The 18,887-nt window shown below is 33.4% G+C and overlaps 1 protein-coding gene across 1 annotated transcript in view; it reads right to left on the reverse strand.

Annotated features, from left to right (window-relative positions):
* Nucleotides 1-3,551: 3,551 nt before the first annotated feature.
* The window catches only part of LOC121383140 (ubiquitin-conjugating enzyme E2 Q1-like), a 36,745-nt gene continuing 21,409 nt past the window's right edge, over nt 3,552-18,887 (reverse strand). Inside the window, exons 7-12 of the mRNA XM_041512962.1 lie at nt 15,842-15,902; nt 13,658-13,748; nt 12,976-13,083; nt 10,749-10,844; nt 8,364-8,430; nt 3,552-8,064 (exon numbers count right to left, since the gene is read on the reverse strand). Of these exons, the coding sequence (XP_041368896.1) occupies nt 8,033-8,064; nt 8,364-8,430; nt 10,749-10,844; nt 12,976-13,083; nt 13,658-13,748; nt 15,842-15,902 (455 nt within the window). The 3' untranslated portion in view covers nt 3,552-8,032. The remainder of the gene's footprint in view (nt 8,065-8,363; nt 8,431-10,748; nt 10,845-12,975; nt 13,084-13,657; nt 13,749-15,841; nt 15,903-18,887) is intronic.

The following is an 18,887-nucleotide window of genomic DNA, read 5'->3' on the forward strand; positions in this document are numbered from 1 at the left end:
GACATTCACAACAATATTCTATTTTTATTACTTGTTTTCAAACTAATACAAAGCAAATAGATAAACATGTCTGCATTTCATGTTTAATTGATTGCATAACAAACTGAATGCTGTACAGTGAACTACACATACTAGTATGTGAAAACAAACAGATCTTGTGTCAGCAGATGACTGTAACATGATCAGTAGCTATAGCATCAAACACCTGCAAAACTATGTTCTCACATTCATGGCACTCATTTATACAAACCCCCACCAATAACCTCCAACAAACAACAAAAACAAACAAAAGCAAAACCCAAACAGAATCAACCAAAAATCCCCACAACTGCAGCCACACACGACTAAAAAAAACCCCAACCCCACCCTAAGTTGTTGATTCTTATTTTGTAAACATGCCACAACAAACAGCCATATTCAATTTATTTTGAGTTAAATGTTCTAGCTAAAAATGTCAACTAAAGAGACATGTTAGTAAACTGTTTACAGACAACGATCGTAGGACCAGATGACAATTAATATACAGAGAGGAAACAGACATTGCAGTGTACAAAAAACCCAGAAGTTTATAAACAGATGCTTGTTATGCATGGTTCCCTTTATAATAGTTCCAACAGTAATCCTTAGTAAAAACAAAGACAGAGTTAGCCAAGACCTTCCAACTACAGGGCTCAAAATCATCACTTATCTGCTGGCCTGAGACAAGCAGTTTTGGTTGTACGACTAGTAAATTGTTCCAACAACTTATTCCATAAGAAAAGTTGACTGCAAATAAAAATATATTGACAAAACGATTATTTATTCATGATTTTAACACTGTGAGTGTGATGTGTATGACAATTTTGTTTCATATGGATGTTTTTGCCGACTAATAAAAAAAACCCTTAAATAAAGTATGACTCTTTTAACAGTAACATTGTGGTGGAACAACTCATTTCAGAATGGACCAGTAAATGTTGACGGTTAATATAGAGCCTCCAAATGCTTTATATAACAATGATGTAGATCTAATACTAGGAAGCAAACTGTCAACTACCAACAGAAAGTTGGCCAACTCAACGCTTGCGTTTTAATTTCCTCAACTCCCTACTTATGATGGTTGTACTAGGATTAACAACTAATGGGTTATATGACGAGAATCGAGTTGTAAGAGCTCTTAAGACTGGACAGTCATAGAAGTCATGACATCAGACAGTTGGCCAACGTTCATAGGTAGTTGGTAGTCTGACCCTAGCATAACACTAAAACAATCTGCCTGAAACTGTATTTTATTAACAGCTCCTGCATGTCACGATACTGGGGTTAGGCTTCAAACACATCCTAAAGGCAAGCCCCAAGTTCAGCCAGCATATGCTTTGCTAACGTTTGCAAACTATTTGATTCGTTTCTGAAGAGGTAATTTTGTTTACTGTGTAGGGTAAAATTCAGTCTAGCGAACGTTAGCAACAAGTGGCTGACTGAACTTACGTCTGGACACAAGGCCACTGGTCTGCTAAATAGCCCATCACATTATTGTCTCAAAATATTGACATAGTAACGGTTCCGAAAAAGACTTTATTCAACCAGCTGCCTGGTAATTTTTATTCCATTTGTAATCAATATTTTCAAATATAATTCAATTAATGGCTACCTAGACATATATCAGATTTTCTGTTTTGAAAAAACAAGGGGTATAAACAAATCACATTCCTCTCAAAATGTCGAGGGGAAATCTGCACTATTTAAAATAATCATAGTTAGAAGAGCAGTGTGGTTTGTTCAAACAAGGGCCATGATATTTCGGACTCCTCAGACTGAATTTAGAGATATGGATCAGCACAATCGCATTCACACCCCTCAGAAACAAAAGTCTGCATAAAAAAACCATTTAAAATGTTTACAAAATGGACTATGGTAGTGAGTATTATCTGAAAAGGCTTTAGTAGACCATTTCCCATACATTCCTGCCTTTAAACTGTAAAGACTAAAACAAATTGTTTTCATGCGATAAAACAAGTAAAATGCAGAGGCCCTTTGTCCTGTAGTACAAGTTGATGTTGAGAATTAATTTAGAGCCCTGCCAGAGGATTCTTCAGTTTATTTTTTCTCTATCACTACAGTCCTAGAGTATGAGACGGGAAGACAAGTTATTATAATACAATGTATATTCCACACATTTCTGTTCAAACTACATACATTACAGGGAACACTGTTCAGTGTCGTGACACGATTTACTAATCAAGTTTCTGAGATTGCTACACAATTTTTAAAAAACATTAAACAGTAGTTTTAATTTGATTAATAATTGTTGCTAATCAAACTTTTAAAAACACCACATTCAATAATTATCAAATTCAACAAGATGAGACAAACTGCATTCTGGAACATGTAAAACATATTTTAAAATGTTTTCATTTAAATATCAACAGTGCCATTTTTACTGTGAACACACCAAGTGCAATTATACTGTGTTTATTAAGGACTGTCTGTTATTTCTTTTACGTTCATCATCGGGGTATGAAAATTAAAAAAAAAAAAATTGGCCAATGATTTAAAAAAAAATTCATACACAGATGAACATAAAAGAAATAACAGACAATCCGTATAATTAAATTTGAAACATACTTACTAATAATAACATTCTGAATTATTTTCTTGGTTCTAAACAATGACACTTTTTTATACCTTCATCGATAAGTAAAAGAACAAACCCTCTACTTCCTACAGCTGGACCAATGGGATAATGTTAAATTGTAATTAATGTAACGGAAAATTTAATTATTGTTTGTTTAATTCAAATATCCGTAGGAAATGTTTTGCATTGAAGTATTGCTAGTATACAAATGATCAAATATACTACTACTGCACTACATTTACCAATAGTGAGTTGTACATCACTGTAATGTTTTTGCTTAATGCAATACAGACAACTTCAATTCATAAACATGGACAAGGAAAATCTGGTAAATTTGTATGAAGGGACCATTTTTATGAACATACAAATCATGGCCCTTTGGTACTCCCTCCACCCTCATATAAACGTACATTAAAAACAGAGATTTTTGTACGGAATATGTTTTATTAACATTTTTGTTTTGTTTTAAGGTATTTATGACTGTGAAAAGGTCAATAACTATAAACAAGCTGTAACAGACAGCTCAGGTTGAGGACTAGCAGGTTGAGGGCAGCATGCTTGGACTACACACATGACATGTTAAAAGCATCACAATGGAAACAAATGCTTGTGGTTGCATGTGTCTGGTGTCAATGTCCAAGTACAAATCATGATTTCTACAAACAAAACATTAGCTTACTTTAATATGAATAAAATATGGAATCGGACAATTCTAATTACAATTTTAATTTAATTACATTTATTCAAAAAAAGAAAAGTTTGTTTGTTTTTGTTTAACGACACCACTAGAGCACATTGATCTATTGGATGTCACACATTTAGTAATTTTGACATATAGTCTTAGAGAGAAAACCCACTACATTTTTCCATTAGTTTTATATGCACCATCCCAGACAGGATAACAGATACTACAGTTTTTAATATACCAGTCGTGGGGCACTGGCTGGAATGAGAAATGGCCCACTGGGCCCACCGACGGGGTTCGATCCCAAACCAACAGTGCATCATCAAGTGAGCACTTTACCACTGGACTATGTCCCGCCCCAAGAAAAGAAAAGTTACTAGACGATGAAAGCTGAAAGTATTTAAAACTATATTCTGGTGCAGGGAACACGTTCCGAAAGTCTTGAAGATGTTTAGAACTCGTTCACCAATGCATTCCTGTTCTCAAATCACCCACAAGAAAATATTCTCCATTGTTCGGGAATGCACTTTCGAATACACGTTAAGTTGGCATTGGATTTTGTTCAACTAGTACTTAAAAATTAAAGCTAGATAAGACTGTCTTGCTTTCCTTGACACAAACAAGTTACGATATACAATGAAACGTACACAATTCAATTAGAAAAATAATCTGGTAATGTACACTGTGAAAGGTATTACACCAGTTAACGGCGGACCACAACACATTTATACATGGTTTCACTTGATGCTTTAATACTTAGAGAGAGAGAAAAAAAAAAAAAATTCTAACCCTCAAATATAGGATAAACTGTACATGTTTATTGTATTTTGCGGAGTATACAACACACCCGTAAATAACCCACACTCATGTTCTAACAATTCAATTTTTAATTTGAATTAAAAAAACCCAAAAAACAAAAATGTATGAAGACTATAAAATATGCATTTAATGAATTGCATCTCACTTATCCCTTTAAGAGTATGCAAGTAAGAACTGTTATCATGGAATAAATATTGCATTATTTTGAAATGGTTATAGCAATTTTACACGATGACAAACAAGAACTGTTACAGTAAAAATATTTTTAGAATTGCAAGGGGAAAAAAGTAGAAAAAAAGACACCCCCCACCCCCCAAAGGCCTAGGTAGTCACAAATCACAAAAATATATTTGTAAATATTAACTATTTTAAGTTTACGTACGTCAGACTTATATTGCTTAATAAAAAACGTTAATGTCTTTGTCACCAAAGAAGTTTGAGTTATTACAAACATTTCATGCTGCCATTATAAGCCAAGTAACCGATTTGTTACCAGATCTAAATAAAGTTAATAAGACATAACAGATTAAGTTTATACAGATTTAAGCAATTGCTCATAATATTATAATAATAATAATACAGAAATGCAACAATTTCTCAGTTATATAAGAACATACTGTACTTGCTCATAATGATAAAGAAATATGCAAAATTTTCTCATAATCTAAAAACATACTGTAATTGCTCAAATCATCTAAAAACATGCAGAAATTTCTTATAATTGTATCAGAACATGCTGTAAATGCTCATAATCAGAAAACCAAGAAGCAATTGCTCATAATTATACAGGAATGTGCACCAATTGCTTATTATCATACAGGAACATATCAAAGGCCAATAACCAGAACTGGTTATGTTCACTCTTGGCAAATATGAGACTAGTTCACTATTTGGATTTTTTTTAATGTAATGTTTTGGCGAGGACATACATGTCATAATTTGAATAAATAAATAAACTTGTATTCTTTCAGATTTTGTTTTAAATGTTCAAACTTGTTTTTCTTAATACCCTTGACTTTGGACATAGTCAGTTCTGGTTGTCAGCTATGGATATGCAATTATCACCATCATATCATAAACAGTTCATACGTTATTAGAACTCATAACAATTGCAATTATATAGAACAAGTGGCAAATGCTCACAATCATATAGGAAAAAGCTGCAATTGTCTGTAAGAACATACAGCAACTTACTCATAATTGTAAAGAAACATGCTGTAATTGCTCAGAATCAAATAGCAATTGTTCATAATGAAGTTAGAACATGCATAACAACACACAAAAGCATTCACTGTGAAAATATATATATATGTTTGGCAGGTAAGCATTGTTTATGTTCCAATCCAACCACCATAACTACAGACAATGCTCAACTGTCTCACTGACAAGAGAACTGTCCCCACTTCCTTCAGTGAACTCTCATCTTGGACTGGAGCTTCTCTTGTGCAGAAGTCATTTACAACAAACTGGTACGTGCACCAACAAAAACAGATTTTCTTCACCAAACAAATCACATGGATTAATATCAACACACTGCTTTCACCTACATCAAATGTACAAATGTCAAATTCCACGTGAATTGTGTACAGCCAATCAAATCCCACGTGAATCTTGTACAGCCAATGAAAACAAAAGGAACTACAACCCGTTTCACAGACAGCAACAACAATGGTTTTGAAAATGTTTTTTAAATGTTCCGCATCCTTTTTCGGCAACACATCTCAATTCTTGTGCAATCTGAATTTAGACGATCACCATGCCTCAAATAGTCAAAATATACAACAGGCCGTCTTAGTCAACAGTCTGGATGTCAAGTGTATAGAAATGTTATGGGGACTATCCCGAGTTTGCTGCCATTGTAATGTTTTCGATTAGTAGAGCCTTTTTTTTTAAATGACTAAACTTATATGTAGAATATAATAACTGATATTGAATTTGCTATTCTATTTATTACCCCAGCTTTTTTTTTTCTTTTCTAAAAGCCTTTATTTTTTTATAAACAATGCATGAACATTTATATAGAAACGATGTAAGCCACTTTTTGGAGTATTGCTATAAATATGCATTTTAATCATGTTCACGGATAATTTTCAAAAGCCAAATTTGTACATAGAGTATAGTGTCTTTAATGTACTTTACATCTATACATTTTCTATAAAAAAAAATAATATATAATGAATTGCATTAAACATTTTATTACAAGTTTACCACTAAAACAAGAAATCCATAAACTCTTTAAACCATGTGATGTCATTTTGTGTTTGCCAAATCATGACGTCATATTTAGTACCAACAAGGTCATTGGTTTGCAAGTGTCAAATCATCCAAAGCAGAATATCAAGAATGTTTTCCCCGCTATGCCAGACTAATGGGGTAATAAATTGTATATATTTTCTTGTATAGTATATCAATGTCTGTAAATCAAGTGCGTTTCTGGTCATCCTGATGTTTGTAGTACATACAATTTCATTTTATTAATATATATCATTTTGTGTAACTGAAACAGTTTGTGCTACATGTACTATAAAACATCAGGACAACCAAAAACATCTTATATAAACACCGATTTTCTAAACAAAAAATGTGTTCTAAAAAGGTTCTATTAATGGGAAACGTGCTATAATGGTGGCAAACTGAGTATAGTGTCTTTAATGTACTTTACATCTATACATATTGGATCGAATTTACAAAGCCTGTTTTAAACTTACATGCGTGTAACTACATGCATTTACAATGCTTAAACACCTGTTTTAAACTTACATGCGTGTAACTACATGCATTTACAATGCTTAAACACCTGCACTTAAGAAAAAAAACAGGCTTCGTCAATTTGAACCATTGTTTGTATATAAAGGCCCGTCAAGTAATTCTGAAGTAGTAGGGTTCAGGGTAGGTTAGCCACATATAAATAATGATGGGTATGGTATTCTAAATGATACCAATTGTGGTATCAATAGCTAAATATGAGAGAAAATTTTATGGAATATCTCTATGGCAATCTTAAAATAATTAATAGTACTTTGTTAACTACTGCATTGTAATAGTTAGGATTATAATATGTTTCTTTAGTAAACAAGTTAAGTTTTGTTTTAGATGTTACTGTTACCTAAAATAAGTACAGCTTTTTATGCTAATTCAATATTCTGTGTGGACACATATATAAGAAAGAAAAAAAAAAAGAAAAAAGATCATGGCCATTTCAGAAAAAGATGAAAATTTTGCTAAAGTTAAGTTACTTGTATCAATAGATTTATCTTCTCTAGCTAATCAACAAAAATAGTTGTAGTTCAGTTAATAAAGAAAGGCTAATAATTCACTAGTGATACTGAATATTATACATATTTCCATTTGAGCCAGCAGGACCTGTGGTTATAGAACTACTTAGACTGAATCCAGCAGCTATTTGGTGTAGAAAAGTAGGATATATTTTTTTTATTAAAGTTGACACTCGTCATTTTAAATCTGTATTGAAACTAGTATATCATCACAAGACCTAGTTAAACATAATTTTCTTTTTATACAGACTTTCATTTTTGAAAAACCCTGGAGCCTGAAAAATCACACTTCCCAAAATGTTGAAGGAAAGATCACATTTCTCAAACTAATGATGGAAAATAATCAGAGTTAGAGAGGAAGTACAGTTTGAATGATGACCTTTTTGACTGACCAACAAAAATAAGTCTTAGATTTGTGTATCTATCCTGTGTGCTTATTTGTGTCTCATAAGCAGGCATCTACTGTTGGGCAGCAAGGCAGTTATCTTGTGCTATGCCCAGACTCCGGAATCGTAAGCTGTCTTCAAATATTGCCATGAATGGTGTAAAATAATGACCTGTCCACATGAGGAAAGCACTTCTTATGTTGCTTCAGTAATATACAAGTTTATTTATAAATATGTACAGGAAAAAAACAGTCTATCCATCTTCTTTTGGCGGTGTGAACCAACCTGAAACAAGGGAAATAACTGCATGAATCTAGAGAAATGTGTGATTTACGAATACATTGTTCACATGCTAGATACTATGAAGTACACGAAGAAGAACACTTTATGTAGATTGTTATATAAACAGATCATTTGCTTCATTCAAATTTCACTTTTGTTTCATAGTTTTTCTCCTGTAATGCAAAAAACACCTTTTGATAATATCAGTTTATAGCAATATTTATTCTATTAAAATTGGACTGGCTGACCAAACCTTAAATATTTCTATATGGTATATTTTTTTAATAGGCTAAACAGTTTACCATTTTTCTCGTGTATTTGGACAAGAGATTTGAAAGACTGCTGAGCTCTGGCTAAACTGTACTGGCTCTGAAAAGAATGCAAATGTAGAAGATAGTCTTTGAACTTTTCAATAATAAACATCAGTTTTGATTTGTTAAAATTTCAAATCTCTAAATACCATCATGAGAAGAAGGGTCAGCTAATACCCAGTCAACAGAAAATGTCTAAGAATATTAATACAATAAAATATTGGTGCCTACAGAAATATAATACTAACGAAAACTTGTCGGTCATTCTAAGCTTCTAAGATAATGTTGGTAGCATGCAACATTTTTAATCGATATATCTATATTTTTGGCGGTTTTTAAAATGGCTTATACATCATATCAACCTTTTTGTATCAGATATTGAGAGGCAAACTAAAGGATGGGCCTATCCACAGAGTTGGCTTATTATACATAGAGGTTATTTCTTGGGGTTTTTTCTAATACAATTTTTATATCAACAAATGATGTGTAAAAATAAAAAAATTATGAATTGCTAAGCACTGAATGAAAATGCAGTTTTTACACATCACAAGTTGACATAAAAATCGTAACTGAAAAAACACCATGAAATGGTCTATTTATTATATGCATCTTTCCTAATTTTTGACAACATTTTTTGCTTTTTGTTAATAATTTTCTCTTATTCTATTGAAAACATATCATTTGTTCCATTCACACTTTTGAAGAAAATTTACTTGGCCATAGACTTTTTAACAGAAATATGAATAAAAATTACCTTATTTAATTGTTAAATAATTATTTATTAATGCTACTATAAAAACATATCTGACTGTCCAAAAAGCCCTAAAATAAAACCTAAATAGAACTGGGTTTAACTTTAAATGACACTCAATGACAAGACATTGTGTCTCCATTATTTGTCTTCGTAATCAATCACTTTTAGATACTGTGCCCTCATTGCACTTCATATCCATTTTTTATAGCTACAATTGTTTAAATTACTCCTTTTGTTTTCAAATACAATCAGATGCAGTTAATCATCAAACTAAAAGACAATCAAGCGATACTGACCTAAATAATTAGATTGTAATACTTTACAAGGGAGATAATCATAAACCTGTGCACAAAAGTATAAATATCATTTCTATATTTTCACTGTAACTAAAATAGTTGAAAATATTATTTTTCACCAAACATCACTTTTATGGTTTCTGTAGATCTATATATTTCATAGCTATGTATATAATAGGGTTCAAACTTAAAAATTTGTTTCCCACCGCAATTTAAAAACAAAACTGCTGTGGGTGAAATGGCCCACTGAAGACAATTTAAAGCCTGCCCAATTTAAAAAATAAGACTTTTGCAGCAAATAAAGAAGACTGAAAGGTTATTTTGTTGTATGTAGACATATTTTAAATGTGGTAATGCTATATACTGGTAGATACTGTACACCAGGTGTAAACATTTTGCCATCATTGAGTAGCTTTACTGATGGCACTTTTGTGCTGTCGGTGATGTTCCCTACCTTTGGCAATTTATATTTCAAGGACAGCAATTGCCATTGATGCCATCGTTAAGTTTAAGCCCTGATATAATAAATGGCAATATATGGTAGTTTGCACACACTGTTCAAGATAGTTCCAGTACCAAGTTTTAGGACAATCCAATCAAACCTCTAGGAGATAGAAATTTTTCAAATATCTCTCTATTAGTTTTACCAAGTACCAAGTTTGAGAGGGAAAGACTTTAAGGGAAAACTTATTTGAAAGCTGGAGATGGCTGACGGACAGGTGTCTGACAAATTGTTATCAGAGCTCTGTCGATGAATGTGATACAAAAGATTTTTTTTTTTATTGTGCTATGTGCTAATATAATTTCATTGAACACACATTTATTTATTAAGACCAAGCAAGGGGCTGGACCTATCCCATTGGTAAAGCGCTCGCTTGATGTGTGGTCAGTTTGGAATCGATCCCTGCCCATTGGGCTAATTCTCGTTCCAGCTAGTGCACCAAGACTGGTATATCAAAGGCCATGGTATATGCTATCATGTCTGTGGGATGGTGCATATAAAAGATCTCTTGCTACTAATGGAAAAATGTATCTGGTTTTTTCTCTAAGACTATATGTCAAAATTACAAAATGTTTGATATCAAATAGCCTTTGATTAATAAATCAATGTGCTCTAGTGGGGTCGTTAAACAAAACAAACTTTAGGAACAAGTATTACCTTTACATTTATATTCTGACCAATATTTTTATAAATGACACATAAAAAAAAAAAAAAGTTATTTCCAGAAAAGTCTTCCTTTTATTTTGATATCACTACAAGATGAACGTGACAAAAAGCCTGTTTACAGGAAGCTGGAAAAGCATATCGTTTTAACACCTACTCACCTTTGAAGCACCGAATGTGATCCTGGCCTTTCCCTTCACCAATGTTGCTGATATTTGTAAAATGACGGATTCTAAACTGTAGGCACTGCTCCACCCCTTAGGTTTAAAAAAACAAACAAATAATTTTTTTATAAATAACAAACAAAATACCAAAGTTAACTTATAACATGGTAGGTATTATGTAATACAGCATTCGTGCCCACTGGACCGAATTAGCCAGCTTTGGCATGCTGATATCACAACTTATATTTTTCAAAATTTATTGTTATTTCATTTTAAATAATATTAAATAAATTAGCATTTCGACTTTATATTTATAGCAAAATTGTTACATTATATTGTTGCAGAACAGAGATTATATTTTTGCACAGATTATTAAATGAGTTTGTAGGTAAAGTATCCTAAACTATCAAATTCCGTCCCATATCACTTCCACATTCTTTCTAATCACACTGCGCAAGTACAAACTTTAATACCACCGCATATGTATCAACTAACCAAGCCTCGATCGATCAAAATAGAAAATGAGGGTGGAAAAAGTTTTTAAAATGTGTTTGTCCATTGTACAGTAGCATTAATTCTATTATTGCATACAGAAATCAATCCCAAGGTTATAATTGATTAAAACCTGTATAAATTAAGACTAGACTTGACAGATCGGTAATGACTGTTGTCTACATTAGTTTTGTCTACATTTAGTTAAAAATCACATGACTGGCACTCTTGAAGTGGAAGGCTGTTTGTGTCAGATCCACAATTGTTATTGAGAAACAACATTAGTCAAATTTTTCCTGTTTGTAGAAGAACGCCTTTTCTTCTTTTTTCAGCCACCTATAAAGGTTGTTAGCACAAGAAAACCATTTTCCTATATTCATGAAAATTTATTTACTACTTAAAAAGCCATCAAGAGTGGCATAACTGTTTACAAAGTATCTTAAAAAAAGCAAGTGGAACTTTCTAATCTCGAACACAGTGGTGCTGGTCGACAACCAATGTTCACCAAAAACGTGTAGATATGTTCATATTTCATATACATTTGCTTTGTTGACAATCTGTTGTGTTGTTGTTTCCTTAATTTTATGACGGATGTGGTCTTCCATACATTCTGCATTTGTGACCTTTACATGGGATGGATATCGATGATGTTAAAAAAGTTACAAATATTCACTTCCTGGTGTGAATTTTACATTCGTTGACAACAAAGTAAGTAATTACAATTTTTTAAATTATTATTTTTATTTGTATTGGACAAGGTAAACAATGATGTCGTTAAATCCGGTTGTTGGACTGAACATGCACAGTAGCGTTTTCCTGCTTGTTTAGTGAGAGCCGGACGTAGCTAGTGGTAAAAAGCTTTCTTGATGTGCAGTCAGTGTACTATCGATCACCACTGGTGAGCCCACTGGGCTATTTCTTGTTCTAGCCAGTGCACCACAATTGGTATATCAAAGGCCATGGTATGTGCTATCCTGTCTGTGCATATAATAGATCCCTTGGTATTAATGGAAAAATGTAGCAGGTTTCTTCTCTAAGACTATATGTAAGAAGAATACCGGTGAGGTACATGACACGCCCATCAGGAGTTTGTTGGAAAACCATAGATATTAATGAATCTGTTATGGGTATGATTCAATTCTAATTATGTGAATATAGACAAATTATTTGATTTATTTGTATCACAGTGACCTATTAACTGTATGTGACATACAACCATCCCAAGTTGTTCCTACATGTGAGGTTTGATGATCCTGTATGCATCTGTATGCAAGACACGATCTGGACTAGGATTTACTGTTGTGTGCAGTAGACGGTGAAAAGTAGGTCACAGTGACCTAGTAATAGTACATGACACACCACTATCCCAAGTTGTTCCTACATGTGAGGTTTGATTGTCCTGTATACATCTGTATGCAAGATATGGTCCAGACAAAGATTTACTGTTTAGTGCAGTAGACTGTGGAAAGTAGGTCACAGTGACCTAGTAATAGTACACAACACACCGCCATCCCAAGTTGTTCCTACATGTAAGGTTTGATGGTCCTGTATGCAAGATATGGTCCGGACAGGAAAAAGTTAACAGACGGACGTACAGACAATACCATACCATAATACGACCCATCACAGACGGGCGTATAAAAATTACCACATAGCTGACATCCAATAGCCGATTATGAATACATTAATGTGTTCTAGTTGTGTCGTTAAACAAAACAAACTTTAACATTACTTGTTTAGTGAGCAGCTCCATACAGATGGCACCGCCACCTAGAACATATCCGCCCGATATCACAGGATACACAACTCGAACAAAGGGGGGATCAAAAGGAAAACTTTCCTGAAATAAAAATATTCACCAGGTTAATTTCTGTCTCAACAGATAACTAAATTTGTCTCAACCAACATTCATTAGGGTCTGAACCAAAGATAAATTCTAGGCTAGCTCTGGGTGAGAAGAATATATTTCATCAAATTATCTATTAAACTTATAAAACTTCAAAGTCAAAGTTTAAAACCGTCCAATAATACTGTATGTTAGCGTTACACAAATGCATTAATATTTCTAAATGAGAAATTATGATTTTTATGTAATAAATAAGTTATAGGCAACCAAGAAAAGCACATTTACAGTCCTTATAGTTTGTTGCAAGCAATTGCTCATGCTTGTGCAAAACGATCCTCGCAGGGGCAAAAAACAGCTCGCCTCATCACATGCTGGTATTGCTAATTTATTTTACTCAAAATGACTGTGAAGTTGACACTGAAAGAAATTGCTCTCCTATATAATTTTAGGAGAGCAGTTTATTGCTCACAACCAATTTTCATGCCATAAGCACTATTTACAACAACAGTACAATTTCATTCATTATCAGCCTGAACATATGACTAAAGAAATTGTTCAAAATACTTACTTTAAATGTAAAAACTAACTGAATAAAATCTTTTCCTTCTAATTCTTTGTACGTTTGTAAATCTGTGTGTAGTGCACTGTCTGAATCAACCCTGAAAAGAAAAAATAACAAAACCAATTACACAAAACATCTTTCCATTTAATTTTATCATTTACTAGAACAATGTGATAAAGGAATACAAATTAGATTTTCATGTATTTCTGTGATGTAGAAATCCAACTAGATTCTGGTGGAATTTGATCAAACAGTGCCCAAAGTGAAATAGGACACTTGTTATTGGCAGCAATTTGTGTTTTTGTTTCTGAAACTACATTAAAGGCGATGCCATACAATATGTGTGCCTCGTTGCATAGCAACCAATGATTCGGATGAAATCAAAATGTGTGTCTTGTCACAATCGGCTATTATCCGACAAATTACTTGTATTGTGTGGAATATTCACAGCTTTTAGATTGCATCCAAGTTGAGATAATAAAAGGTGTACACAAAATATGCAAACCCAAAAGTACAAACATGCTAACCTTAAAACATTTCCCTCAAAACCAATCAAATGTTATGCTGTAATTAGATTAAAATAATTTGAAAAGCTTTTCTGAATATTTGTAACTCATTATTACCAGCTATTATTAAAATCTCTGCACTAAAAAGACCTTGCTTGCTCAAAAAGCCTGTTGTGTCCAAATTAGTGAAATTTATATCCCTGTTACTGGCTGTATATGTTCTGTTTAAAAATGTATTGTGTGTATAAACACAAATTAAACATACTAATTGCATTGTGTAACACTGTACACGTATGTCTAGGGGTGGGATGTAGCCCAGTGGTAAAGCACTTTCTTGATGTGCAGTTGGTTTGGGATCGATCCCTGTTAGTGGGCCCATTGGGATATTTCTCGTCCAGTCAGTGCACTGTGACTGGTATATCAAAGGCTGTGGTATGTGCAATCCTGTCTGTGGGAAGGTGCATATGTAGCAGGTTTCCTCATCAAAAAGTTAGTTTGGTTTAACGACACCAATAGAGCACATTGATTTATTACTCATCGACTATTGGATGTCAAACATTTGATAATTTGAACATTTTCCCATTACCGTATTTGACCGGAAATAAGCCCAGGGGGCCAAGACAACTCATTGTGAGCTTAGCATGGGGTGGGCTTATTCCCAGACAAGGGGCCAGTTTTGTTGAAATTTTTTTTAATAATAATAATTAAAATAAATAACAATACTTAAATGAACTTGGAAGAAAACAAAAAACGTTCAGTAGCACATCTATTAATTAGTGTTCCATTTGTTATTAATAAATAATAATTGTTTATTAATTAAATTGTGTTTTTTGTACTAGTATCTAATTATCAGAAACACACCTATGTTACAATTACTTACCAGTGCTGTTTATTTACATCCAAAATTTAATGCTGAGAAGACTTAAAACAACAGCAATTAACAACATCTCAATAGCGTATACACACATTTCTGACACAGGCAGCCAGCTTACACTACAAAGAATTGTCAATCTACGGTCATTGTTCTTAGCCAATCAGAATAAGGTATTTGCTTAATTAGCATTAACTGCGGACCCAGTGTGGTGGTAAAAATAGACATTGGTTTTTAGTTCATACTTGGGCTTGGATACTTCAGAGAAATACTGCAGGCATGAAATTGAAAACAATGTTACACACTGTTGTTGTTAGACTGCTAAATCTCACTGGTGGTAAAATATTGTGTTACATTTGTGTTTAATTATCTGCAGGAGGTATGACCTTTTAAATGAACTTTGAGCAAACTTGCAATTTTGTGTTATTTATAAGGTGACGAAGTTGGGGGTGGGCTTATTTACGAATGAGGGCCTAATTTCTTAAATGCTATCAAAACGGAGGGGGGCTTATTCAAAGACATGGGCTTATTTCCGGTCAAATACGGTAGTAGCAAGAGATCTTTTATATACACCATCCCATACAGGATAGCACATACCACGGCTTTTGATGTACAAGTCATGGTGCACTGGGCCCACCGACGGCGCATCAAGTGAGCGCTTTACCACTGGGATACGTCCTGCTCCGTTCCCTCACTAAGACTATATGTCAAAATTACCAAATGTTTGAGATCCAATAGCCGATGCTTAACAAATCAATGTGCTCTAGTTAAACCAAACAAACATCTGTATATCATACTTGTGATACAACTTACTTTTTTAACCGAACACTCCACTCGTAAAGACAGTCATTAACTAGGTCTACGGTGTAGATTTCTGAAACATAAAACAAATGTAACTGTAGTGTAAAACACATTGCTTTGCATATATTATAAAATAGAATGCATCCCACACTAGCAATCCAGCATAAATTTTCCACATTTACAAACCTGAAAAAAAAAAAAGTTTTATAATAATAATAATTTAAGTTCCTCTAAATTTATTTCTAGATATTCTTAAATACAAAAATGGCATAAAATAAGTTACTTTATATGTTGAGTTTAGGATTTATAAGGAATATTATACTGTCCAAACATATGAAAAACATAATATATTCAAAGTCTAGGATATATGAAAAGCTTGATTTGTTCCAAGTCTACACTTGGTACATGTGCCAAATGTTCAAGGTACAAAAACCTTGATATGTTCCAAATGTACAATGTATGAAAACCTTGATATGTTCCAAATGTACAATGTATGAAAAACTTGATATGTTTCAAGTTAAGGATATATAAGAAACGATATATATATATATAATATATACAGTACGCAAACTAACCATAATTGTGTCTAGAATTAAAAAAAAAATATATATATATATTTATTTCACTGGTTTTTTTTGGGTTTTTTTCAAAATCGCGATATACATGTTTACAAAGCATTCGCACTACACTGAAAATAATAACTAAATAATACATTTATATTGACCATTAACCCTTGTAAATCGTTCAAAGGGAAACGATTACAATAAGCAAAGAATAAAAAAAGAGAGTTCTTCGTTTCACTAACAAAAGAAGTGAAATCGAGAGAAAAAGAGGGAAGAGAAAGAATAAGCTTGGTTTTGGTATGTGATATTTGGCACAGCAGGAAAGTTCATTTCATTTGTGAGGGGAGGTCGAATCTGTTTTTATGTTTACTGTATTTAAAAAAGTAAAATAAATAATAATGAAAACAGAAAGTGAAAACAATAAAATAAAAATGTTTTTAAAAGGATACTGCAAGTTAGATGGGATTTTTTTTTTTTTTAAATAATAATGTTTGCTTTTGCCTACTGACGATTGTCACGGGCAGCTATGGATGTTGTCTTATTTGTCGGAGGGGAGCAGGTTTCCAGGTCCGTAGGAACAATATCTGGGGGAGGTTGCACAACTTCTAGCGGGTGATTTCAACGTCCACAGTGTGGAGACGGGACACAAGTCGTATTTTTTACCTTTATTCATTTTCGTCCTCGAGTACAAGCGGGGCGGGCTGTAACACACACACACACACACACACACACACCGGTCCACCTCATTTTCCACGGGCCTGTGATGTCGAATCTGTTCGCCGGTGTAATAATTTTAAAAATTTTATTAATTTTTTTGTTTGGCCAATAAAATACGACATTACATATATGCTATTTGATCCATGCTAAGTCTATTAGTATGTTTTATGATACCTTTCCATGTGTTATAATAGTTACTTATTTTTTGTGTGTGTCTTCGTTAAATTTGTCAAGTCTGCTTTGAACTTGCCCCGTGTCCATATTGGTGTCCCCTACAGTGATTTTAAATTTCATATTAATGAATATATCTTTTCGACTTGGCAAGATGATTGGGATGGTGCGGTTGCAAATAAACTCCATCCAGAATTAATTGTAAAGTTTTTAAAACACTTCTATACAAAGTTTTAAAATATACTTACCTTGATTTATGTATTATATTGTACTTTTTACCCCATAGCTCCTTACACAGTGGTTTTACGTAAATATATAAATGTTTTCATATACTTGTTTGTTGTACTTACCATTTGTGACACCCAATAGCCGATGTGTATTTTTGTGCTGGGGCGTCGTTAAACATTCATTCATTCATTCGTTAAATCGGTCAATATTAATAAAATGTGCCTACAAAACTATGTTTCATTGTATGTTCATCGCCGAATCTACCAACGATCCCAACTATCGCTAAGCGTTGGTCCTTTCGTCTGCGAGCCGCTTTATTAAATAATTGTGTGTTGCCGTGATTTCCAAAAGAAACATGGGTACAGGTTTTATCTGGAGCTGTTGTTGTTGCAGATGTATTCTCTCTAGCACCCATTTACCTCTTCATCCACTAACTATACCAATATTACCTGTAAACGTGTACTGCCGATTTGACCAACGATCACAACGATCGCGGGTTACATGTCGTTTACGAACTTTGTTAAATAAATGTGTGTTGGCGTAATTTTCAAACGGAACATGGTTACAGGTTTTATCTGGAGTTGTTGTTGTTGCAGGTGTATTCTCTCTAACACCCATTTACCTTTTCATCCACTAACTATACCAATATTACCTGTAAACATGTACCACTGATTTGACCAACGATCACGGGTTACATGTCGTTTATGAACTTTGTTAAATAAATGTGTGTGGGCGTAATTTCCAAACGGAACATGGTTACAGGTTTTATCTGGAGTTGTTGTTGTTGCAGGTGTATTCTCTCTAACTCCCATTTACCTTTTCATCCACTAACTATACCAATATTACCTGTAAACATGTACCACTGATCTGACCAACGATCACGGGTTACATGTCGTTTATGAACTTTGTTAAATAAATGTGTGTGGGCGTAATTTCCAAACGGAACATGGTTACAGGTTTTATCTGGAGTTGTTGTTGTTGCAGGTGTATTCTCTCTAACACCGATTTACCTTTTCATCCACTAACTATACCAATATTATCTGTAAACGTGTACCGCCGATTTGACCAACGATCACAACGATCGCGGGTTACATGTCGTTTACGAACTTTGTTAAATAAATGTGTGTTGGCGTGATTTCCAAATGGAACATGGGTACAGAGTTTATCTGGAGTTGTTGTTGTTGCAGATGTATTCTCTCTAACACCCATTTACCTTTTCCTCCACTAATTGTACCAATATTACTTGTAAATGTGTACCGCCGATTTGACCAACGATCACAACGATCGCGGGTTACATGTCGTTTACGAACTTTGTTAAATAAATGTGTGTTGGCGTGATTTCCAAATGGAACATGGGTACAGAGTTTATCTGGAGCTGT

Source organism: Gigantopelta aegis, chromosome 2 (genome assembly GCF_016097555.1).
Source record: "Gigantopelta aegis isolate Gae_Host chromosome 2, Gae_host_genome, whole genome shotgun sequence".
NCBI lineage: Eukaryota > Metazoa > Mollusca > Gastropoda > Neomphalida > Peltospiridae > Gigantopelta > Gigantopelta aegis.